Genomic DNA, 25,825 nt, shown 5'->3' on the forward strand with positions numbered 1-25,825 from the left:
TCATTCGACGCTCGATAGAATTTTCAAATACTGTAAGTGAAATATTTAGGTTACTTGTGTCTGACCTAGTACTTTGTATGCAATAATATTATAAGTAAGGAAGAAAATAATACAAACTCAAAAGTACTTTATTTATTTTTGATTTTCCTGACAAAATGTGACCTCTACGTACAATTATCGTGATAATTATATACACGCTGTTTAATGTTCATGAAAGAAATAGCAACTCGTTAAATAATAACATTAGAGAGATAAATAAACTGTTTTTGTAATAACCAAAGTGGTCTTTTCGGCATTCAAAATGCATTGAATTTGAAGTGAATCAGTGAAAGGCAGTTAAGACTAGCTGATTAAAACGAGCGAGTGATAAACAGTTAGACGAAATCATATGAAAGATTTGAAATGATTTTAAAGTAATTTTCCACAAAGTGTAATTATCTCAACATCGAGAAAAACAATGTTTATTAAAATAAATATGCAACTTTCTTGTAATTCAGCGAATAAAATATAAATTGAAATGTACTAGCACCTTAATCAAAGATATTACGAAATAATCTGAAAGATTCAACATATTTATCCACTCATCACTTAGTTTACAAAATGTTTTTGGAATGGCCATTCTGTTGTTTGTTTTGCGTATGACCTTAGGTCGCTGCATGGTTCACACGCCGATTGATCCTCGGTGACCTCCTTTGCCACGCGCTATCCAGGGAGGGGTTACATAATTGTAAACACACAAGGTGAATGTAAAAGGCGTGTACTTAATGGCTGTGAATAGTCTATGTTTAAAGTTTTGTTTTATTTTCTAACTTTATTGTTTGTTTTTATATGATAGGAAGAAAAGATTATCTTTTTTCCTTGTTTAGTAGACTGGTTTATCCAGATTTGAAAACAAATGAAATAAAAGGGAAAGTTGTCAGTAAATAATTTGGAAATAAAGCACAGAATACTTCAAGAACCTGATTCTAAAGAATATTAGCATTTCATGTAGCTTGGCTTATTATTTATAGTAAGTTTATTTTAATTACACGCATAAAGAGCTCTTGTTTACTTGCTGAATGAAAACACTTACCTGTATATGTGTTATGCTTCTAGCTCATTTAGAACACAAGACTCAAACAAAATAACGTTTTCTTGAGATCAATAAGATGTTAAATAACAACTTTAATTACAGCAGCTATTTCGAAATATTTACTGTTTTTGAGTTATAAAGCAAAAACTTTAAAGGGCCCCAGATCCCTAATTTTAGGGCCCAGACCCTTTTTAGTGGTGTCAAATGAAAGGCCTTAAAATTGTGCACAACTTTTATTCTACATGTTTTATCAAAATATTTTTAGGTTAGAAGATAAAAAGGAGAATATGTGTAAAGTTTCTCTCTTTTAGGCGTTCTAATTTTTGACCCCTCTCTAGCGCCATTTTGAATAAAGAAATTGAAAAACCAAAACCAATCTGCACAACTTCAGTGCTTCTATTATTTAAATGTGGTAGAATTTCTACTCCAGCTTTTGTAGTCTCGGAGCATTTGTCTGGAAATGAAGCCTACCAAATTTTCATTTAAAGGGAGATAACCCGAAAGCGGAAGTGGATTTTTGAAATGTTTGACAGCATTCTGATAGAGTTTTGTAACGTCTATAAACTCTGCAAATTTGAGCAAAATCCGGTGAGAAATGAGCAAGATATGAGGTCTCAAAGTTGGTGTCTAGGAAAAAAAAGAAGAAAAGAATAATAAGAACTAGAAACTCATTGCGAGCAATGAGAGGTCTTCCGTCCGATTCTGAAAATAAAAATGAAAATTCAAGCTTAAAAAATGATAAAAGAAATTCAGACATCCTGGAGATTTAACCCTGGTCGTCAGCGTGAAAATCCAACGTGCTAACCATTAACCATTCACCTTTTTGCATCACTTCCTGTCACGATCGGAAGTAACGGCGATACAAGATTTTCTCACGATTCAAATAAACTGATGACTGACTATCAGTCCTGAAAGTTTTAGACTTCAGTCCTTTATTATTGCCGAGCAATATTGTGAGAATAAATTCAAATTTTGAGGACAGGTAAACACGCGACCGGAATTGAATTTTATAAAAATCTCTGACTTTTCTCTAGACATTTGCATTATCTACAACATACATAAAATTATTTCAAGTACTTTATCGATACGCAATATTTATGAGAATGTTAAATATAAAAATAATGTAGTTTATCTCCTAAAACCGGAAGTTGACGTTTTTATTTCCGGTGGGACCAACATCTTTCGAATCTGCGAAAAAGATGCAATAAAGTGATGCAATTTTTAATTAAAAAAAGAAAAGTTGAAATTTTAGATTTCTATGATCACTTCCTGTTAAGACCGGAAGTGATGGCTGATGCTCTGAACCCAAATGGTTTTGCCTACATCTTAAGGTCTGTTGCTCATATAAGTTTGGTGTCTTAATCTCTCACAGTTTCAGAGATCTTGCTCAGACAACTTCTCATTTTGAGGACAGGAAAACATGCGACCGGAAGTGAATTTTACAAAGATATTTGACATTACTCTAGATATTTGCAGTCTAAATAACATATTTAAAATTCATTTCAAATACTTTATCTACAAAGGATATTAATGGGAAAGAAAAATACTCAAATTATGTAGTTTTTCTCTTATAACCGGAAGTTGACATTTTTGTTTCCGGTGGGACCAATATATTTCGAAACTACAAACGAGATGCAATAATGTGATGTAAGTATTGATTTAAAAAAAGAAAGTTGAAATTTTAAGATTTCTTTGATCACTTCCGTAAGCAACCGGAAGTGCCGATGACGAACGAAAAGGCGATTCTGCAAATTTAGAAGTCACGTTCTATGCTCTCCAATAAGTCTCCAGTTCATACCTTTAGCCATTCTTGAAAAGAAGGGGCGACAAAATTTCATTTTAAAATCAGGAAATTGCCCGTAACTTGGAACCAAAATGGAATTTTCCAAATTTTTCTTGTGATGAACAAAGTTCATACAATGACTGATTTTTCCTGAAAGTTTTATTGAAAATGACTGAATACTTTTCGAGAAATCGCATGCACAAAATTTTGTCAAAAAAAAGAATAATAATAATAACTAGAAACTCATTGCGAGCAATGAGAGGTCTTCCTTCCGATTCTGAAAATAAAAACGAAAATTCAAGCTTAAAAAGTGATAAAAGAAATTCAGACATCCTGGAGATTTAACCCTGGTCGTCAGCGTGAAAATCCAACGTGCTAACCATTAACCATTCACCTTTTTGCATCACTTCCTGTCACGATCGGAAGTAACGGCGATACAAGATTTTCTCACGATTCAAATAAACTGATGACTGACTATCAGTCCTGAAAGTTTTAGACTTCAGTCCTTTATTGTTGCCGAGCAATATTGTGAGAACAAATTCTAATTTTGAGGACAGGTAAACATGCGACCGGAAGTGAATTTTATAAAAATCTCTGACATTTCTCTAGACATTTGCAGTATCTACAACATACATAAAATTATTTCAAGTACTTTATCGATACGCAATATTTATGAGAATGTTAAATATAAAAATAACGTAGTTTATCTCCTAAAACCGGAAGTTGACGTTTTTATTTCCGGTGGGACCAACATCCTTCGAATCTGCAAAAAAAGATGCAATAAAGTGATGCAATTTTTAATTAAAAAAAGAAAAGTTGAAATTTTCGTTTTCTTTGATCACTTCCTGTGACGACCGGAAGTGACGACTGACGCTCATAATCCAAATGGTTTTGCGTACATCTTAAGGTCTGTTGCTTGTAAAAGTTTGGTGTCTTAATCTCTCACCGTTTCCGAGATCTTGCTCAGACTTCTCATTTTGAGGACAGGAAAACATGCGACCGGAAGTGAATTTTACAAAGATATTTGACATTACTCTAGATATTTGCAGTCTAAATAACATATTTAAAATTCATTTCAAATACTTTATCTACAAAGGATATTAATGGGAAAGAAAAATACTCAAATTATGTAGTTTTTCTCTTATAACCGGAAGTTGACATTTTTGTTTCCGGTGGGACCAACATATTTCGAAACTACAAAAGAGATGCAATAATGTGATGTAAGTATTGATTTAAAAAAAGAAAGTTGAAATTTTACGATATCTTTGATCACTTCTGTAAACGACCGGAAGTGCCGACGACGAACGAAAAGGCGATTCTGCAAATTAAGAAGTCACGTTCTATGCTCTCCAATAAGTCTCCAGTTCATATCTTTAGCCATTCTTGAAAAAAAGGGGCGACAAAATTTCATTTTAAAATCAGGAAATCGCCCGTAACTTGGAACCAAATTGGAATTTTCCAAATTTTCCTTGTGATGAACAAAGTTCATACAATGACTGATTTTTCCTGAAAGTTTCATTGAAAATGACTGAATACTTTTCGAGAAATCGCGTGCACAAAATTTTGTCAAAAAAAAGAAGAATAATAATAAGAAGAAGAAGAAGAAGAAGAAACAGTAGAATCACTATAAGGTCTTCCGTGAAGACGGAAGACCCTAATAACTAGAAACTCATTGCGAGCAATGAGAGGTCTTCCGTCCGATTTTGAAAATAAAAACGTTAATTCAAGCTTAAAAGGTGATAAAAGAAATTCAGACACTCTGGAGATTTAACCCTGGTCGTCAGCGTGAAAATCCAACGTGCTAACCATTAACCATTCACTTTTTTGCATCACTTCCTGTCACGACCGGAAGTAACAGCGATACAAGATTTTCTCGCGATTCAAATAAACTGATGACTGACTATCAGTTCTGAAAGTTTTAGACTTCAGTCCTTTATTGTTGCCGAGCAATATTGTGAGAACAAATTCTAATTTTGAGGACAGGTAAACAAGCGACCCGAATGTGAATTTTGTAAAAATAAATCTCTGACGTTTCTCTAGACATTTGCAGTATCTACAAAATGCATCAAAACATTTCAAGAACTTTATTGATAAGCAATATTTATGAGAAAGTTAAATATCAAAATAACTTAGTTTATCACCTAAAACCGGAAGTTGTCGTTTTTGTTTCCGGTGGAATCTAACATATACCAAAACAGCGAAAGAGATGCAATAAAGTGATGCAAACTTCAATTTAAAAAAGAAAAAATAAAAGTTCTGATTTCTTTGATCACTTCACGTGATGACCGGAAGTTACGACTGACGCGTTTAACCAAAATGGTATTGCCTACTCCTCAAGGTTGGTTACTCATAAAAATTTGGTGTTTTAATCTTTTTCCTGTTTTTGAGATCTCGCTCAGACAATTTCTCATTTTGAGGACAAAAAAACAACCAACCGGAAGTGAATTTTTGAAAGATGTTTTAGGTTACTCTAGACATTTGCAGTCTAAATAACATATTTAAAATTCATTTCAAATACTTTATCTATAAAGAATATTCATTGGAAAGTAAAATACCGTATAACGGGTATTTTCTGCGGTTGTCCAATTTTTGCGGAATTTTGCGGATAGGACAAATCCGCAAAAATTACAATCGCAAAATATTTTTCAATATTTCTTCAGATATATATTTTATACATGCAAGTATGATAAGTTGTGCGTATGTCACAATATTCTCATTAATGCAAGAACCTGCGTACTGGACGCAGCAAAATTATTTGGGATGCAAGGTTCTTAAAAACGATGCGTCCGCAGACTCATGAGTGGACACGTGCTCGTTAGCGAAAAATTCGGATGTCATCAAAATTCGAAGATTTTAGATGTCAGGATTTGTCCAAAACATATTGAATCAAAACGTTCCTGTAAATAATATCAATTTAATAATTTTATACAAAAACATCTTTTCTTACCTATTTCTTTATTTTATACGGCTATGCATGTAGGCCTACATGTAAATGATTAAAAGACATTTTGCAATTATTCGTCCAAACTCCCATAGCTGCAAACAACACATATTAGCTTTTCTTTCTTTCTTTAACACTTTTTTCCAATCTTGTATTTATTTTGAGACCATAATTACTGCTTGTATACACAATGTGGCTCGATTGTCTCGTGAATTTCACTCAATCCAGACGACTGACAGGATTAGTTACGCCTTATTGCACATGACACCTGTGATTGTATACGGTCAACTTTAGGTTACTTGATTATGCAACTGTTTGTTTGAGCTTAAAATTATATAAACACCAGGTTAATTTGATGGCAATTACTATAAGTGTATTTTTAGAATATGGCTTGGATGCATTAATTATCTATAGGCCTATATTTAAATATTTTAATAGATCGCATTAAACGTTTGTTACAATGTAGAATAAAGATTTTTATTGTTGTTTGGGTGGACTGATACTGTAATAATTCATTTCAATTGGGACTCGACATAATTTTACAAAGACTAATGGTAACTAAAAGATAGTAGTTTAATTAAGCTTAATACCAGTTCTTATGCACCTTTGATCAATATGTCTCAATGAATTTATAAAACGTAAACATGGCAGCTATCTGATAATTCTTAGAGTTTGGTGATCATACCCAGTATATATATTTTTTTGCGGTATAATGCAATCGCAGAAATTGAAAACGCAGAAATTAATTTGCTATCTTTTAGGGGTTAAATCGCAAAAATTTCCAACCGCAGAAAATACCCGTTATACGGTACTTTAATTATTTAGTTTTTCTCTTATAACCGGAAGTTGTCGTTTTTTGTTTCTGATGGGACCAACATCATTCGAATCTGCGAAAAAAATCCAATAAAGTGATGCAATTTCTAATTAAAAAAAGAAAAGTTGAAATTATGGATTTCTTTGATCACTTCCTGTGACGACCGGACGTTACGACTGATGCATTTAACCAGAATGATTTGCCTACTCCTCAAGGTCTGTTACTCATAAAAATTTGGTGTCTTAATCTCTTACCGTTTCCGAGATCTTGCTCAGACAACTTCTCATTTTGAGGACAGAAAAACACGCAACCGGAAGTGAATTTTTGAAAGATATTTTAGGTTGCTTTAGACATTTGCAGTCTGAATAACATATTTAAAATTCATTTCAAATACTTTATCTATAAAGAATATTTATTGGAATGTAAAATACTCAAATTATTTAGTTTTTCTCTTATAACTGGAAGTTGTCGTTTTTGTTTGCGGTGGGACCAACATCTTTCGAATCTGCGAAAAAGATGCAATAAAGTGATGCAATTTTTAATTTAAAAAAGAAAAGTTGAAATTTTCGATTTCTTTGATCACTTCCTATGACGACCGGAAGTGTCGGCTGACGCTTTAAACCAAAATGGTTTTGGCTACATCTTAAGCTCTGTTGCTCATATAAGCTTGGTGTTTCAATCTCTTACCGTTTCCGACATCTTGTTCAGACAACTTCTCATTTTGAGGACAGAAAAACACGCGACCGGAAGTGAATTTTGCAAAGATATTTGACATTTCTCTAGAAATTTGCAGTCTGAATAACATATTTAAAATTTATTACAAATACTTTATCTACAAACGCAGGGCTCGACATTAACTTTTTTCCCTACTTGTCCATTCGGACAAGTGACCAAGACATTTACTTGTCCGAACTTCAACTTCACTTGTCCGAAAATATTTCAAGAAAGATCTAATCCTTTCAACTGAAAAACTAAAATAAAGTCCATGACATGTGCGTGATGTAATTTATAAATACAACAAACACACAAATCAAAATTTTATATAGACTCTCTGTCCTGACAACATAAATGTGGCCAACATAAAACAGAATCCGAACTTCGTAAGTTCCATGCCTTTGCAGTAGTATGCAATTAGTGAACATCGATCCCGATCGAGTATCAACTCTATTACATAGCAATCCATATCGGGATCGAAGTTTGGTTTTTATGTACTGTTTCCGTCTTTAAAGCAGCGGTAAACACTAAACTAAATACTCAACAGTTGTTCTTTTTATTATTTGGAGACTTCTTCACATTAAAATGCACTTGTCCTATCGGACAAGTGTCCAGCAATATTCACTTGTCCGTAATTTTTTTTCACTGGTACCGGACAAGCGGACAAGCGTTAATGTCGAGCCCTGAAACGATATTAATGGTAAAGAAAAATACTCAAATTATGTAGTTTTTCTCTTATAACCGGAAGTTGACGTTTTTGTTTCCAGTGGGACCAACATATTTCATAACTACAAAAGAGATGCAATAACGTGATGTAAGTATTGATTTAAAAAAGGAAAGTTGAAATTTAACGATTTCTTTGATCACTTCCGTAAGCGACCGGAAGTACTGACGACGCACGAGAAGGCAATTTTGCAAATTTAGAAGTCGTGTCCTATCATCTCTAACAAGTCTCCAGTTCATATCTTTAGCCGTTTCTTAGATCCTTCGAGGACAAAATTTCATTTTAAAATCAGGAAATTGTCCATAACTTGGCACTGGAACCGAATTTACAAAAAAAACGGAATTTTATATAAAATTCATATAAAGACCTTTTATCCCTGAAAATTTCAAAGAAATTTACTGAATAGTTTTCGAGAAATCGCGTGCACAAAATTTTGTCTAAAAAAAAAAGAATAATAACTAGAAACTCATTGCGAGCAATGAAAGGTCTTCCGTCCGATTTTGAATATAAAAAACGTAAATTCAAACTGAAAAGGTGATAAAAGAAATTCAGACACTCTGGAGATTTAACCCTGGTTGTCAGCGTGAAAATCCAACGTGCTCTCCATTAACCATTCACTTTTTTGCATCACTTCCTGTCACGACCGGAAGTAACGGCGATACAAGATTTCCTCGCGATTCAAATAAACTGATTACTGACTATCAGTTCTGAAAGTTTGAGACTTCAGTCGTTTACTGTTGCCGAGCAATATTGTGAGAACAAATTCTAATTCTGAGGACAGGTAAACACGAGACCGGAAGTGAATTTTATAAAAAAAAATCTCTGACGTTTCGCTATACATTTGCAGTATCTACAAAATGCATAAAAACATTTCAAGTACTTTATCGATAAGCAATATTTATGAGAAAGTTAAATATCAAAATAACGTAGTTTATCACCTAAAACCGGAAGTTGACGTTTTTGTTTCCGGTGGAATCTAACATATTTCAAAACAGCGAAAGAGATGCAATAAAGTAATGCAAACTTTAATTTAAAAGAGGAAAGTTAAAATTTTTGATTTCTTTGATCACTTCCTGTGACGACCGGAAGTTACGACTGACGCGTTTAACCAATATGGTTTTGCCTACTCCCCAAGGTCTGCTACTCATAAAAATTTGGTGTTTTAATCTTTTACCTGTTTTTGAGATCTCGCTCAGACAGTGTTTCTTTTTGAGGACAGAAAAACACGCAACCGGAAGTGAATTTTTGAAAGATATTTGAAGTTACTGTAGACCTTTGCCGTCTTGCATAACATATTTAAAATTCATTTCAAATACATTATCTATAAAGAATATTTATAGGAAAGTAAAATACTCAAATTTTGTAGTTTTTCTCTTATAACCGGAAGTTGTGGTTTTTGTTTCCGGTAGGACCAACATCTTTCGAATCTGCGAAAAAGATGCAATAAAGTAATGCAATTCTTAAATAAAAAAAGAAAAGTTGAAATTTTCGATTTCTTTGATCACTTCCTGTGACGACCAGAAGTAACGGCTGACGCTCTGAACCCAAATGGTTTTGGCTACATCTGAAGGTCTGTTGCTCATATAAGTCTGGTGTCTTAATCTCTTACCGTTTCCGAGATCTTGCTCAGACAACTTCTCATTTTGGGGACAGAAAAACACGCGACCGGAAGTGAATTTTTGAAAGATATTTGACTTTACTCTAGACATTTGCAGTCTGAACAACATATTCAAAATTCATTCTCAATACTTTATCTACAAAAGATATTAATGGGAAAGAAAAATACTCAAATTATGTAGTTTTTCTCGTATAACCGGAAGTTGACGTTTTTGTTTCCGGTGGGACCAACATATTTCAAAACTACAAAAGAGATGCAATAAGGTGATGTAAGTATTAATTTAAAAAAGGAAAGTTGAAATTTAACGATTTCTTTGATCACTTCCGGTAGCAACCGGAAGTGCCGACGACGAACGAAAAGGCGCCCTCTCCAATCTAGAAATCATGTTCTATCATCTCTAACAAGTCTCCAGTTCATATCTTCAGCCATTCTTGAGAACACTCAAGGACAAAATTCCATTTTAAAATCAGAAAATTGTCCATAACTTGGCACTGGAACCGTATTTACCAAAAAACGGAATTTTATATAAACTTCATATAAAGACCTTTTATCCCTGAAAATTTCAAAGAAATTCGTTGAATAGTTTTCGAGAAATCGCGTGCACAAAATTTTGTCTTAAAAAAAAAAGAATAATAATAACTAGAAACTCATTGCGAGCAATGAGAGGTCTTCCGTCCGATTCTGAAAATAAAAGCAAAAATTCACTCTGAAAAAGTGATAAAAGAAATTCAGCGTGAAAATCCAAGAAAGCTAACCATTAACCATTCACTTTTTTGCATCACTTCCTGTCACGACCGGAAGTAACGGCGATACAAGATTTTCTCACGATTCAAATAAACTGATGACTGACTATCAGACCTGAAAGTTTTAGACTTCAGTCATTTACTGTTGCCAAGCAATATTGTGAGAATAAATTCTAATTTTGAGGACAGGTAATCACTCGACCGGAAGTGAATTTTATAAAAATCTCTGCAAACTTTTTCAATCAAAAAGATGAAAACATACATAAAACTCCTAAAAGACTCTCTATTAACCCTGTAAATCCCAAAGAAAAATATTGAAAAACAAAAAAGTTGCAAATTTAACATTTTTGAATTCACTTTCGTTTGCGACCGGAAGTAAGAACGACGAAAATTAATTGTCGATCAATATATCTACATTTGATGCTCTATCACCTCAGCAAGTTTCATATTCATATCTTTAGCCATTCTCTGTTGATACTGTTTACTTTCTTTTATTCTTTATGTATTCAACTTTTTATTTCATGTAATTCCATATACAGGCATGTCCATGTAATCTTTTTCTGCACTTCTATATACTTCTGCATCAGACCATTTGTCTACTACGAAAGGTTGATCACGATACATTATTTCGCGCGAAATGTCACGGGTGAATATTCGCGCATATCCTTCGGAATGTATTTTCTATTGAATGGTGATGGTTTCAATGAAATTTCAAAATGTATGTTCTTATAACCTGAATATCGAGCTTGAGAAAGTATATTTATCATATTGTACTTATTATATATCGTATGGATAAGTAACACGTACAGAAGCAGTGATTTAGGTAAGATTTTCTACAAGTTTTATTTTCCTGTTTACCCCCAAAGTGGACTATCCCGATTAGTTACACATTCATGGGAAGACTAGAATGTTTCGCCCAAAAACATGTCTCGTCCTGCGACGGTCAAGGAATCTGATACCATTTATGTTCAATAACAACATCTTTTAGAAAAAAAATATTTAAATCATTTTCATTAAACAATCTTTAAAAAAATGGTTTTCTTATTTTTGTCTTTTCTGTTCATTTAATATGACACAAGCCTGCATGGGGAAAAACAATGGCCACGTAATAATTACTTTATATTGATTGCTTTAGTCAGGCAAGTTTCTTGAAAAGCTTTCACTTATAACCATGGTTTAGGATCAGTTTTTCCGTGGTGTTAAACAAAAGGTTGTAGTTATCGTATTTCCACTTGTAGTCATGTCGTTTTTCTACTTTGAGATACAGACAAGAAAAATTATAGTAGACGTTTGAGGAAACCCCGGATTAAAACTCTATTGCGAAACAGAATTGCAACGTAATTGTGATGTGACAATCCAACATTTCCTTCACATTTCTTTGATCCTTATGGTACTTTCATTCAAACAAACGCTCGGCTGACTCCGTAAATTATGACCTACTTATCGGAGTTTACAGAGACAGCCGCCATTTTGGACCCGCTTCAAATTTAGAAATGCGAATATCTAGAGTTTGGATTGATCAATTCTAAAATAAATTATATATAAAGCATTTTCAGAAGAGTCTCTATTAACCTTATTAAAATAAAAGAAAAATATAGAAAAACAAAAAAGTTTAAAAATACGACTTTTTTAAATTCGCATCCGGTAACGACCGGAAGTATTGACGACGCACAAAAAGGTGATTCCCCTCATCTAGAAGACATAACCTATCATCTCTAACAAGTCTCCAGTTCATATCTTAAACCATTTTTGAAAAAAAGGGGGGACAAAATTTCATTTTAAAATCAGAAAACTGTCAATAACTTGGCACCAGAAGCGAGTTTTCCAAATTTTCCTTCTGAAGAACAAAGTTCATTTGACGACGCATAATTCCTGAAAGTTTCATTTAAAACCACTGAATAGTTTTTGAGAAATCGCCTGCACAAAATTTTGGGGAAAAAAATAATAATAACTAGAAACTCATTGCGAGCAATGAGAGGTCTTCCGTCCGATTCTGAAAAAAAGAAAACTCAAACTGAAAAAGTGATAAAAGACATTCAGACACTCTGGAGATTTAACCCTGGTCGTCAGCCTGAAAATCCAACGTGCTAACCATTAACCATTCCCTTATTTGCATTACTTTCTGTCACGACCGGAAGTAACGGCGATACAAGATTTTGTCACGATTCAAATAAACTGATCACTGACTATCAGTCCTGAAAGTTTCAGACTTCAATCGTTTACTGTTGCCGAGCAATAAACCGGAAGTTGACGTTTTATTTCCGGTGGAATCTAACATATTTCAAAACAGCGAAAGAGATGCAATCAAGTGATGCAAGTTTTAGCTTAAAAAAGAAAGAAGAGAAATAATATGATTGCATCCTCTGATCTAAATAATAAAACAGGTTTTGTAATCCTCAGAAAAAGTTCTATCATTTTATAGTTGCATATTTAAGATCAGAGGTTACGCTCTATATTAAATATCGGAAAATTAGCTTTAAAAATTGGTTTGTTTTGTAGAATTTTTCACGATATGAGGAAAATGTCGCATTTCATGACGTCATAATGCATTGGCTAGCCAGAAAATTACGTCATTTTTGATAGATACGCAGTCATCAAAGGTCTAAATGATATTTAATGCATTGTCAAAGAAGTTTCAGTTTTTCTGAAATTCACAGGGCCAAAAAAGGCCCTTAAAGTGGACCTTGTTCTTTAATATTGATACCACTACACTAGCGCAATGTACCAGCCATCATCGATGTTTACCTTGCACTCATTCCCTGAAGTAACGAGTGTCAGGCAGGTTAATCTTTATTTCTTATAGTGTGGAATTATAGGATGAAAACTTGCCAGCTAAATTTTGTGCAAGTACTAGTAGATTTACATCGGATTTGTTACTTGAGTTTTAACAATAACTGATAGCAGAGAAAATAATCTGTTACTGATAAAAACTAAAAAAAAAAAAAAACTATTGTGTTTACTTCCTTTATTCTTTATGCATTCAACTTTCTATTCTATGCAATTCCAAATTCAGACATGTCCGTGTAATCTTTTTCTGTACTTCTACACTACTGCATCAGACCATTTGTGAAAGGCGGGTCAAGATACATTATTTCGCGCCAAACGTCACGAGTAAATCATCGCGCCTTTTCTTTGGAATGTGTCTTCAATTGAATAAGAGTACGTGATAGCTTCAATGAAATTTTTAAAAATATGTTGCTGTAGCCTGATTTTCGAGTCTAAGAATGTATATTTATCACACTGTACATATTACATATCGTATACGGGCAAGTAACATAAAGGCAGCACTAAGTTTTCTTACACATTTTATATTCCTCTTTACCCCCAAAGTGGATTATTCCAATTAGTAACACATTAATGAAAAGACTGGAATGTTTCGCAACAAAACACGTCTCGCCATATGACGCTCAAGGAATCTGATACCTATTATGTTCTGTAACTTGCATCTATAAAGGAATATTGCCCTACTAAAATCAAAGAAAAATATCATTGAAGTTTATTTTTCTCTCATTTGAAATTGCTATATATGTTATTCAATCAACATGAGAAAGTAACAAATTCTACTTTCAAAATACAATTCCGCAACTCTCCAATTTATGATACAATTGCATAGGTATCTAGCTACATATACATTTGCACCAACATGTTTTCCTCATTTTGTCATATCACAATTGCATCTATGCACAATAATTAGTGCAAAATTAAACTGCAAACTCTTTATGAGGGAGTAAAAAGACACGCTGATATTGTGCCGTCAAACACCGCTGCTCTGACGTCTAAAGACATAGCCCCCCCCCCCCCCCCCCCCCTTTAAGATAAAATCTTATATTTGAGCCCCAAAAAGTGAGAAAAAATTTGGAAATTCTTTGGATTGAACCCAGATCGCCCACTAGAAAATTCAACATGCTAACCATTACACTATCAAACACCGTCTCTTAAAATTGAAAAATGATAAATATTCAGAGTATGGGTTAATCAATTTTTAAACAAACTACATATTTAGCATTCTTGTAAGACTCTTTATTAAGCCTATCAACATCATAAAAAAATATTGAAAAACAAAAAAGTTCAAAAAATTACCCTTTTTAAATCACTTCCTGTGACGACCGGAAGTTACGACGACACACGAAATGTTTCCATCACACATCTACAAACCAAATTCTATCATACCTGAAAGTTTCAGACTCCTACCTTTAACAGTTTCTGAGAACATTCATGGACTAGATTTTAAGTGTAAAAAGTGAAAAATCGTAATAATTCCCGACCGGAAGTAAATTTTTCCAAACTTTTTCAATATTTCAAAATGGCATGAGATAACAAATCATTCCTGAAAATTTGGCTGAAAATGAATGAGTAGTTTTTGAGATATCGCGATTTGAAAAGGTCAGAAAAATAAAAATGAAAAATAATAATAAAAATAATAATAATAATAATAATAAGAAACAGTAGAATCACTATAGGTCTTCCGTTGAAAACGGAAGACCTAATAATAATAAGAAGAAACAGTAGAATCACTATAGGTCTTCCGTTGAAAACGGAAGACCTAATAATAAGAAACAGTAGAATCACTATAAGGTCTTCCGTGAAGACGGAAGACCTTAATAATAATAAGAAACAATAGAATCACTATAAGGTCTTCCGTGGAGACGGAAGACCTTAATAAGAAACAATAGAATCACTATAAGGTCTTCCGTGGAGACGGAAGACCTTAATAATAAGAAACAGTAGAATCACTATAAGGTCTTCCGTGAAGACGGAAGACCTTAATAATCTTAACCATCAGAATCAGTAGAAGGTCTCCCCCTGGAGCGGAAGACCTTAATTAAGTCAACTAATCAGTTATCCAGATTTATTTTTAGTTGTTTGTTTTCTTTACATCTGAGAAACTTTCACACACAGTTACACTCCACCTAGCACCTATGCCAGCACCTACTGAAAATTTCGTACAAACTACTAAATCATTGCCAAATAGCCATGACATCATTGATTATAGTTATATTTACAGTATTCACTGCAATTCACACAGCCCATGAAAACTAATAATTAACAAATTTACAATTTTTCTTTCATTTGAGTTTGCTATGTACTGCCGGACGTTGTATTGTGCTCAAAATAAATGTCACTACGATACCACACTCCACAGAGAAAAACAAAATCACAAAAATATCTCTCTTTAACAAATAGTATAAATTAAAAAATGTTTAAAAAACTAAATAAAATGTAGTTAGAATTTAACAGCGTAAACAATTTATCACATGTATCTTTTCGGGGTCTTGTATAACACTTAAAGAAGTAAATAAACATTGATGCAGCAAGATTAAGGTCAAACGTTTATGCACAGATGGGTCCTCAGCGGGAAGTTTTGCTTCAAAGTGTACATCAGGTTACATGCTCCCCACATTAGTGTTTGCCTGGTAACACAACCTTCAATTATTTATAGAATGTGACGCAGACAGGAGGACATGATAAAAACCCTTCGCATATTTTAAATTAATAATTAATCGGAGAAGAGGGGAGAAATTTTTCTTTTTTGAGAATGTCATATTACTTTGTTTAATTAAGTGATTGTATTGCCTCAAAGGTGATTGAGCATACGTACTATATTCTTACTCGCAAATTTGGCGGTGAGGAAGCAGCATTTCCGGTTGAACACCTTAACAAAAGCCGGCTATTGCTCTACGAGCAATGAGCCCGGCTAAAAATGAAAATTTGTGTACGAATTGACTTCTGTGGATTGCATACGAATATTGACTCCTTATATACGAATCGGTTTATGTACGAATAAGTTGTAAGTCGGCGTTTTTTAATGAATATTCATGAGGCAAAAAATATTGATAACAGCAAATATCAGGAATTAAACTTTGTGCCCATCAACAAAATGTCATTGAGATAACTTGAGAGTATTTGTTAGATATGTGCATTTTATTTTCGAACATTGAAACAACCCCACTTTCAATATTTTGACTCTCCAAAAATTGCCGCTAGGGTCCCCGTGATTTTGCAATATTGTTTATTCATAGCCCAGAGTGGCAGCAATAGCCTGCAGAGTTGTGGAAAACTTTTTCAGATAGCCAGTCATTTGGACAGGCAAGAAGACAAAATAAGCCGGTCCGAAGTGATTGTTGCCGGTCCGAAATAGTAGGTCACAAAATTTAAAAAAAAGCATAACATTTATTTACTTCATTACACATCTATTAGTATAACATTCAGTATCCATCCCCAAGTCCTCTTCCATTTTTTGCATTTATTGTGTTTATAACGATACTAGATTTCACCGCTTTGAGGCTGGTGACAGTGCTAATTCAGCATACCGTAAATCTGGAAATTTTTACTGTAGATAAATTTTTAGCAAATTTGCGTGTGCATTGCATTCGCAAAAATATTTTTCTTAAAAATAAATCAACAACAAAAAATGTAAACAAAAAGTTTGCTGACAGCTTGTGGCTATTTTTTCTTTATTCCAGTGAACAGGTGTTCATAAGCAGTAGCCAATTTAAGAAACCTGTTTATACTACAAGCTAATTACCCGTGATAATCCGTGCATGGAAAGTGTCTTCACTACATTCGTGTCTCTTTTAAATTATTTCTCCAAGAAAGAGAGGCCAGTTTTATATATATCACGTAATTCAATATTAATTAGACGTTTTTCTCTTCTTATACCCGGTAGAGAATGTTTTTATTTGAAGGTTAGTTAAAGCTGACATCGTTTTATGTACATGCGTGATTTAATAAAATGTTATGCCAACTCGTTTAATATTGTATGTACATGCGTAATTTATTGTATGTATATATGCATAATTTATAATCTGATTATTGAACGTTGGCATCGCTTATTATTGTATACGTACGAGTACATGGGTGATTTATTGTATGTACCTGCGTTACGTATAAACTGTTTTGAAAATTTTAAGCGCTTTTCAATTGAACACCAATGGCAATTCGCAAAATTTTGAAACGTAAAAATTAATCGACAGCTTTTTGACCCAGATTCGCAGAAATAAATTGACGTAAAAATTTCCAGATTTACGGTAGTAAACGTAATTTTTTTTAAACAATTATGCACATGGGAATTATATTAACCTAGAAAAATTGAAGAAATTCTGTGCATCGATAATAAAGATATCAACACGATCGATGAAAAAATGAAATCCGGGACAGTCGGAAGTATTAGATTTACCGCTTTCCCCAACTGTGTTTGAATTCCCTCTGTCAAAATTTTTCATATTTAGCTTGTCTTTATTATGCTTTCTGCCTAATTTTGTCCCAGTTGTAAATTTAATAGGTCATGAGACCATGCTGGTTTCGCTTTCATCTATAGCCTCGATCTCGTGTAAAGAAAACTATTACGCAATCGCATATAAGTAATTATGCTTGGAAGTGAGCCAATGATAAATGGAAAAAGAAAAATTAACCAAAAAAGGTGCCTGTCATTTGGACCGACATCGACAGCATTTTTACCGGTCATACGCATTTTTTGCCGGTTTTGCCGGCATGACCGACAGTTTTCCACAACTCTGGCCTGTGGCTATAAATAACCACCATCTAAAAAGCGGATATAAAAATGAAAGTATTGAAAGAATAATAAACAAGCAAGTATCTATCAATGTTTATTATGTAAAGTGCAATTCTATATCTGATCACACTACATGCACATCTACTTAAAGTTGGATGACAGCATAGCTTATTATAGTAGAGCATGTTATCTTACAGAACATTGTTTATTTGTGATTTTCTTTCCTGATACTTTAGGTCAAGATCTAGTATATGAGTTTAGACTATCTTTTTGGTGCTAGATCCATTATGACGTCATAATAGATTTTAAAACTTAATTTTTCCCATACTTTATGGCTGTAATAGAATTATGTAGAAAATGAAGCATTTTCATGAAATTCAGTTTGAAATCATGTTAAAAGTAGCCCCGATACCTAAGTCAAATCTAATATCATTTTAAAGCAGAAGTCAAAAAGATATGAAAAACCATTTTCTGGGAGACTGTAGGCAATCTGGATACATTTCCTTTCTCTGAGTTGGGAAAAACTCCGAAATTTATACTTGATTTCTCTCATTTTTCATTGAAAATGTCCATTTAAAAAATCTTTTTTCATTGAGTTTACCTAAAAATTATGTCCCGATACACCTTATTTTACCCAGCTATATTTGTAAAGGATCATTAAAAGAACTTGTTTCTCAAATTCGAAAAATCTGTAGGCACCTTATATTTACTAGATCTTGACCTTAAGAGTAAAAATATATCCCAAAAGGAGATATCGTCATTTACAAATGCATTTGCTGATTAGTTGAACAATAATATCAGTTGACTCCAATCACAACTCGAGAAAGAAAATCCAGACTTTGATAGTACCATAGGCCAAGGGTTTGTGAGGAGAGTAGCGGATCAAAAACCCTTCAAGTTGGCTATGGAAAAAAGATGGTAAATTGGAGGAGTGCAGTGGCCAACTGTTTGACAATTAAAGCCTCACTCATTACTCTTATCATCTCCAAAATAGTGTCAGGTCATAACTATAAGGACATATGGATTAAATCTTTTAAATAAACCTTCAGATATACATTATTGACTAAGAACATGAAGAATAAATTTAAAATATTACAGTTCATTTGAGTTGAAAAATGTATTATTTTATATCAAAATCTGCATTAAACTGTTTCTGTTTCTTTTTACGGAAAACCATTTATTTGTGTGAACGGCAGAGATGTCAACATGTTACAATGTAAATGGAAAGGGCATTTGTTATTTTTTTTACAGCCAAAAGTAAAAAAGATTTTCAATCTCTTGATGATGATTGGGTGCAGATGTTTGTCCCTTCTATGGGCGATGAAAAGAAAAAGGACACTGTTTCAAGAAAAATAAATTCAATTTTGAATTTGGAGAGGAGAAATATATTGGTGGACTGTGAACGTTTGCAGGAGAAAGAGTTGAAATATTGCATGAAATTAATGTGTTACATTTTAAATGAAAGGGTTGGAAAAGACCTAGAGATATCAAAATGTGAGTTTCATGACACCAGACAAGAGATGTTCTGTTGGATGACTGAGATTATCGATAAACATCTCAACAACAAGAATGTAAATGTGATGGAGTGGAAAGGTAAAATTCAAATCTGAAAGAATGAGTGGACACCTGATGTGCACACATTTTTTTGTAAAAATAAAGTATGAATGCACGTTTGTTGGCTCATCTTCTTTTAATATGACATTATTTTGTTCAAAATATAACTAGTTTTCTCAAGAACAGTCAACGAACATGTATATACATGTATTAAGGCATTAAATAAAGCATGATCCTGGTTATCTGTTGATATTCAAGAAATTTCCAGATCTCATGCCTTTGATTTTTATTATATCCCCCGCAAACAAAGTTTAATAGGTGGGGGTATATTGGAATCATCTTGTCCGTCTGTCTGCATGTCCATCCGTCTGTCTGTCTGTAGACATGATTTTGTCCAGACATTACTGCATGGATTTGTCTGAAAATTTGTACACTTATTATTCACCATATAAAGATGTTCACCTGGTATTTTCATCATGATTGGATAATTTTTCTTCATTTCACAGGTGTTTTTTTTTTCATTGTTTACAAAATCGGAAAACAGTCATGTGGTTAGAGCCATTTCAGCGTTTTTTCCTAATTATTGTCGTAAAAACACATTTTCAGACCCATAGGAGTTACAGATAATGTTAATTTTGTATTAAAATCACAATATTTGGGAAAGGTGCAATGTGGCAGATATGACTGCATGAAATTAAAAAGCTGTGCAAAGTTTTGCACACTTGAATTAGACTCGGCCTCATTAACAGTGGCCAAATCTGATTAAATAGTTGGACATACATCCAGTTAAAGATTAATTAAGGAGTTCAAAGAAGGAAGGCTGTCTTAGTCATGCTTGCATGCTAGAGCATCTCTCATCAAGCAGGTGTTTTCTATATCTCCTTGAAATTGGGCAGAAGAATTAAAGATCTGCATTGTCTCTCTTACTTGCAATTAATAGCATCTTTCATTAGAGTCAAATTAAAATACATACCGGTAGTTACATGTACTCAATGGCTAGCCTTCTATTTTCAAAATTAACTTGCTTTAAAGTTATCAACTGAAGACTAATTTGATATTGTACATCATGTATAAGATGATTTTTTTAATCTCAATAAACAAATGTTCAGAGTGAAATGTCTCGCATAGCAGATGACAGATGGTTGTAATTAAGTTTTATTATCTAATAAAAAACAATATTATGATTAGTATTTTGATGTTTTAGTAAGCTGCTGCTTAATTCATCATAAAATTTAAAAAAAAAATAAATTTTGACTGTCAATGTTAACAAAATGTTAACAGCTTGTAGATCGATCCATAAAATACTTTTAGTGACTTGGTACCTTTTCTGAAAAACCAAGCGGGGGATATTGTCCATATTAGACAGTTCTAGTTTAGTTTTCCTTGAAAAGAACTTTTTAACTTAATTCATATATGTATCAAGAATACACAGTTAAGGTAAACTGCAATTTATATTGGAAAGAAATAAATATTTTATAAAACTTCAGTTTACAGCTTTTTTCAGGACTCTTAAGTCCATGCACACATTCTTTGATGGTGACATTATATAAATGAAGACAAATATTTTTGTGAAGGAAAACTTTTTTTTTTACAGGAAGAATAATAGACATGGATGTTCAGGAGGGGCAGTTAGCCCATCAGAAGGTATTGAATTTTTTAATGTTATTATCATTTGGTGCTTAAAAACCATATAAACATATTTTAACAACAGTAAACAGTGATCCCTCAACAAGTCCTCAGACATTCTATGTAAGCATGTATTGATTGATTGTATGTTGTTTTACGGTCCCATTCAAGAATTTTTCACTCATATAAAGACGTCACCATATACCGGTGAAGGGCTTCAAATTTTGACAATTACTCGGCACTCAGGGCCATTGAACAGTGAGGGATCTTTATCGTACCAACGCCTGCCGTGACACGGGGCCTCGGTTTTTAAGGTCTCATCCGAAGGACCCGCAACTTTCACTTCAAAGTGCTGACGCATGGCGAAGGAACAATTGCTACCCATTTTTTATCAACTTAGGTCAGTTGCGGCCAATATTCGAAACTCACGATCTCCAGATCGCCGAGCGAGCGTTCTACCGACTGAGCTACTGTGAACGGTATATGTAAGCATGTAATATCAGGCCTAAAATTTGATTTATTAAACTACATAATTGAAAGCTGATCATTACAGGCTGTTATGGGCACTATACATGTAGATGATAATATGTAATTTAATGTCCCTCACTCATTTGGTGTCATCAGCTAAAAGAACCAAACTATGCACCTCCTCCATTACAGGAATTCAAACCCCAGGGTGGGCCTAAGTTGGTAATAGACTGATAATTCACACCACCTTGAAAATCTTCATCTTTATGACTTCTGGATGTCTGCATGTTAGAAAAACTGTTTGCAATATGCTAGTAGCCTTAACCAGGAACCTGTATACTAAACGTTAGTATATATATAGGTCCCTGTGTAATTTATTAAAAAAATGATTAGACTTGATGAGAATACTGGGTCTTCTGGCACTCCATTCTTCTACCAATTAAGCTGTAAATGAAGTGTCAATTAAAAATATTTTGCAAACATTAGATACAAACCTTAAAAAATCAAAACCTGGAGTGATCTTGTTGGAAGGATTTATATTGTAGCAAAAAGTATATAATGGTAGCTCATTCTGAGGTCAGTGTAGTGAATTTCTCCTTTCAATCAATTCCATAGTTGGTTTAGTAAATGAAACTCATCAAATGTATATTATTTTATATTGAATTTTGTCCAATTATGATAAACCTTGTCACAATGGTAAATGCATAATTATATAAAATATAAAATAATGTTCTTACATGTATATGATGTTTTAAAGGAAAATGTATAAGTACATTAAGGAAAATATATGTACATTTCTATTTCAGATTTTTTTTATAAAGCCTTTTGAAGTAAAGCATCACTTTCATGTCTGATGAGATAATTTTCTGTTCATTTTTTTTTCAAAGGATTTTGATGTTTTAGTCAATAGTACATCACCAGAACTAGAACTGAAGGCAGGGTTTGTCTCCAGGAAAATTTTAGAGACAGCTGGTCCAGAAATTCAAAATGAATGCAAGAAGAATTATAAAGGTGGCATCAAAGTAGGAAAAGTAGCAGTTACGAAAGGATATAATTTAAAATGCAAGTTTGTGTTTCATGGATGCATGTATAAATATGATCCTGATTTTCCTGCTGAACCACTTAAGGTAAACAATGTTTAAAAATTGAATATTTAGGTTATACGGGTGTATTTATAATTTTATATTAAACTAGAACTAGACTAAATGATAAATAAACATTAATTTCTTAAAGACTTTAAGTCCTTTATTATACCCTGGGCAAAGAAAGTTTTGGAGTTATACTGGAGTTGCATGTACATGTATCATCTATCTAGCTGTAGACAATTATTTATATCCAGAGATGAAAATATTTTTAAACTTTAAAGAATTAATGCCATTTGAACTTGCAGATTGATTTGCAAAATTATGAAAAATAGTTTGGCATTTTTAGGTCACCTGAGTCACTCAGGTGACCTATTGCTATCTGTTTTCCTCCGTCGTTGTGCGGGTGTGCGTCGTGCAGGTGTGTGTCGTGCGTAAACTTTTCACATTTTTGACTTCTTCTCAAGAACCACTGGGCCAATTTCAACCAAACTTGCCACAAAGTATCCTTGGGTAATGGTGATTCAAGTTTGTTCAAATGAAGGGCCAAGCCTTTTTCCAAGGGGAGATAATTAAGAATTAGTGAAAAATTAATGGTATCTTTTAAAAATCTTCTTCTCAAGAACCACTGGGCCAAGAAAGATGAAACTTATACGAAAAAATCCTCAGATAGTGTAGATTCAATTTTGTTCAAATCATGACCCCCGGGGGTAGGGTGGGGTCACAATGGACGATCAAAGTTTTACATAGAAATACATAGGAAAAATCTTTTAAAATCTTCTTCTCCAGAACCACTGGCCCAAGAAAGATGAAACTTATGTGCAAACATCTTCAGGTAGTGTAGATTCAATTTTGTTCAAATCATGACCCCCTGGGGTAGGGTGGCGCCACAATGAACGATCAAAGTTTTACAAAGGAATACATAGCAAAAATCTTTAAAAATCTTCTTCTCCAGAACCACTGGTTCAAGAAAGATGAAACTTAAGTGCAAACATCCTCAGGTAGTGTAGATTCAATTTTATTCAAATCATGACCCCCTGGGGTAGGGTGGGGCCACAATGAATGATCAAAATTTTACATGGAATTACATTGGAAAAATCTTCTTCTCCAGAACCACTAGACCAAGAAAGATGAAACTTGTGTGCAATTATCCTCAGGTAGGGTAGATTCAAGTTTTCAAATCATAACCCCCTGGGGTAGAGCGGGGCCACAATGAATAATCAAAATTTTACATGGAAATACATTGGAAAAATCTTCTTCTCCAGAACTACTAGGCCAAGAAAGATGAAACTTATGTGGAAACATCTTCAGGTAGTGTAGATTCAAGTTAATTTTTTTAAATCATGATCCCCAGGGGTAGGGTAGGGCCACAATGGACAATGAAAGTTTTACATTGGAATATGTAGGAAAAATCTTTTAAAAAATTCTTTTCTCAAAAACAGCAAAACCATGATTGGTTATATTTACATGGAAGCATCCTCAGATAGTATAAATTCAAGTTTGTTCAAATCATGACTCTGGGGATAGAGTGGGGCCACAATGGATGATCAAAGATTTACACATGAATACAAATGAAAAATCTTTAACAATTTTCTTCTCAAGAATAGCAAACCCATGATTTGTCTTATTTATATGCAGTCATCTTTGGGTAATGTTAATTCAAATTTGTTCATATCTTGACCCCCTGGGGGTAGGGAGGGTGGCACAAAAGATGATCAAAGTTTTTTAGTTAGGAATTTATAGGAAAGATCATTTAAAAATCTTCTCAAAAACAACAAAACCATTATAAGTCATTTTAATATAATTTAATTTTGGTTGTAACACGTCATTTGATTGGATAAAAAATTAATTTGTATTGTATAACCTGGTTTTTTTCAGCTTTCAATTTATGTTTCTTGGATTCTCTATGGATTGTTGTTTTATACTCAGGTGACCATTAAAGCCCTTGGGCCTCTTGTTAAAGATTTCATTGTAAGACCTTTTTGACAGGAAAAGGAGAAAAGACATTCTTATCATGGGCATACTAGTACATTGTAACTTTGAAACTAGGAATTAGAAACTTAAGAGGCTCATACTTGTCATAAAGGTTGTGGCAATAGATTTTTTCTTGACCTGGACTAAAGTCATTTGGACAAGGTCACAAAAGTTTTTATTTATTGTTCTAAGCACAGCTTTGAAATAAAAAAGTAAATAATAGAATCTTATAACAAGGTTGCATGTGACTCACAAGTATCTCCTGAACCTGACCCAAGGCAAATGAAAACTCTTGTCCGTTGCAAAATTTTTTTTAATGAAATAACTTAAGACTTGTGTCTGCTTTGGGCATCAGGCAAGTCTCTAAGAAGGAAAAAATGTAATTTCGATATAAAGATATTAGAATATGAAATATTTACCTGAAATGATATGACAGTTTTACATTCATTAGCTTACCTGAGCCAAAGGCTCAAGTGAGCTTTTCTGATCGAAATTTGTCTGTTGTCTGTCTAGTCGTCGTTGTAATTTTTTCACATTTTGATTTTCTTCTCAAGAACCATTGGGCTAATTTCAACCAAACTTGCCACAAAGTATCCTTGGGTAAAGGGGATTCAAGTTTGTTCAAATGAAGGGCCACACCTTCTCCAAAGGGGAGATAACTAAGAATTAGTGAAAAATTAATGGCATCATTTAAAATCTTCTTCTCAAAAACCACTGTGCTTGAAAATATGAAACTTATGTGGAATCATCCTAAGGCACCGTAGATTCAAATTTGTTCAAATCATGACCCCCATGGGTATGGTGAGGTCACAATGGGTGATCAAAGTTTTACATAGGAATACATAGGGAAAATCTTTAAAAATCTTCTTCTCAAGAACAGCAAAGCCATGATTGGTCATATTTGTATGGAAGGATCCTTAGGCAATGTAGATTCAATTTTGTTCAAATCATGACCCCTAGGGGTAGGATGAGGCCATTATGGGCAATCAAAGTTTTACATAGGAATACATAGGAAAAAATCTTATTCTCAGGAACAGCAAGGCCGTGATTGATCATAATAAAATAAAAGCATCCTCAGGTAATGTAGATTCAAATTTGTTCAAATCATGACCCCCCAGGAGTATAGAGGGGCCATAAGAGGGGATCATAGTTATTCAAAGGAATATAAAGGATATATCAATAAGAATTTCTTCTTAAGA

General features: G+C 33.4%; 2 protein-coding genes across 2 annotated transcripts in view; both read left to right on the forward strand.

Moving 5' to 3' along the window:
* Positions 1-21,159, forward strand: part of LOC133180421 (uncharacterized) — a 32,156-nt gene extending 10,997 nt beyond the window's left edge. Inside the window, exons 2-3 of the mRNA XM_061314951.1 lie at positions 19,174-19,515; positions 21,071-21,159. Coding sequence (XP_061170935.1) covers positions 19,174-19,515; positions 21,071-21,159 — 431 coding nt within the window. The remainder of the gene's footprint in view (positions 1-19,173; positions 19,516-21,070) is intronic.
* A 969-nt stretch (positions 21,160-22,128) lies between these two features.
* Positions 22,129-25,825, forward strand: part of LOC133180422 (uncharacterized) — a 175,800-nt gene continuing 172,103 nt past the window's right edge. Inside the window, exons 1-2 of the mRNA XM_061314952.1 lie at positions 22,129-22,146; positions 22,458-22,697. Coding sequence (XP_061170936.1) covers positions 22,129-22,146; positions 22,458-22,697 — 258 coding nt within the window. The remainder of the gene's footprint in view (positions 22,147-22,457; positions 22,698-25,825) is intronic.

This window comes from Saccostrea echinata, unplaced genomic scaffold (genome assembly GCF_033153115.1).
Source record: "Saccostrea echinata isolate AGI-Se365-2 ecotype Australia unplaced genomic scaffold, CSIRO_AGI_Sech_v1 ptg000006l, whole genome shotgun sequence".
Lineage (NCBI taxonomy): Eukaryota > Metazoa > Mollusca > Bivalvia > Ostreida > Ostreidae > Saccostrea > Saccostrea echinata.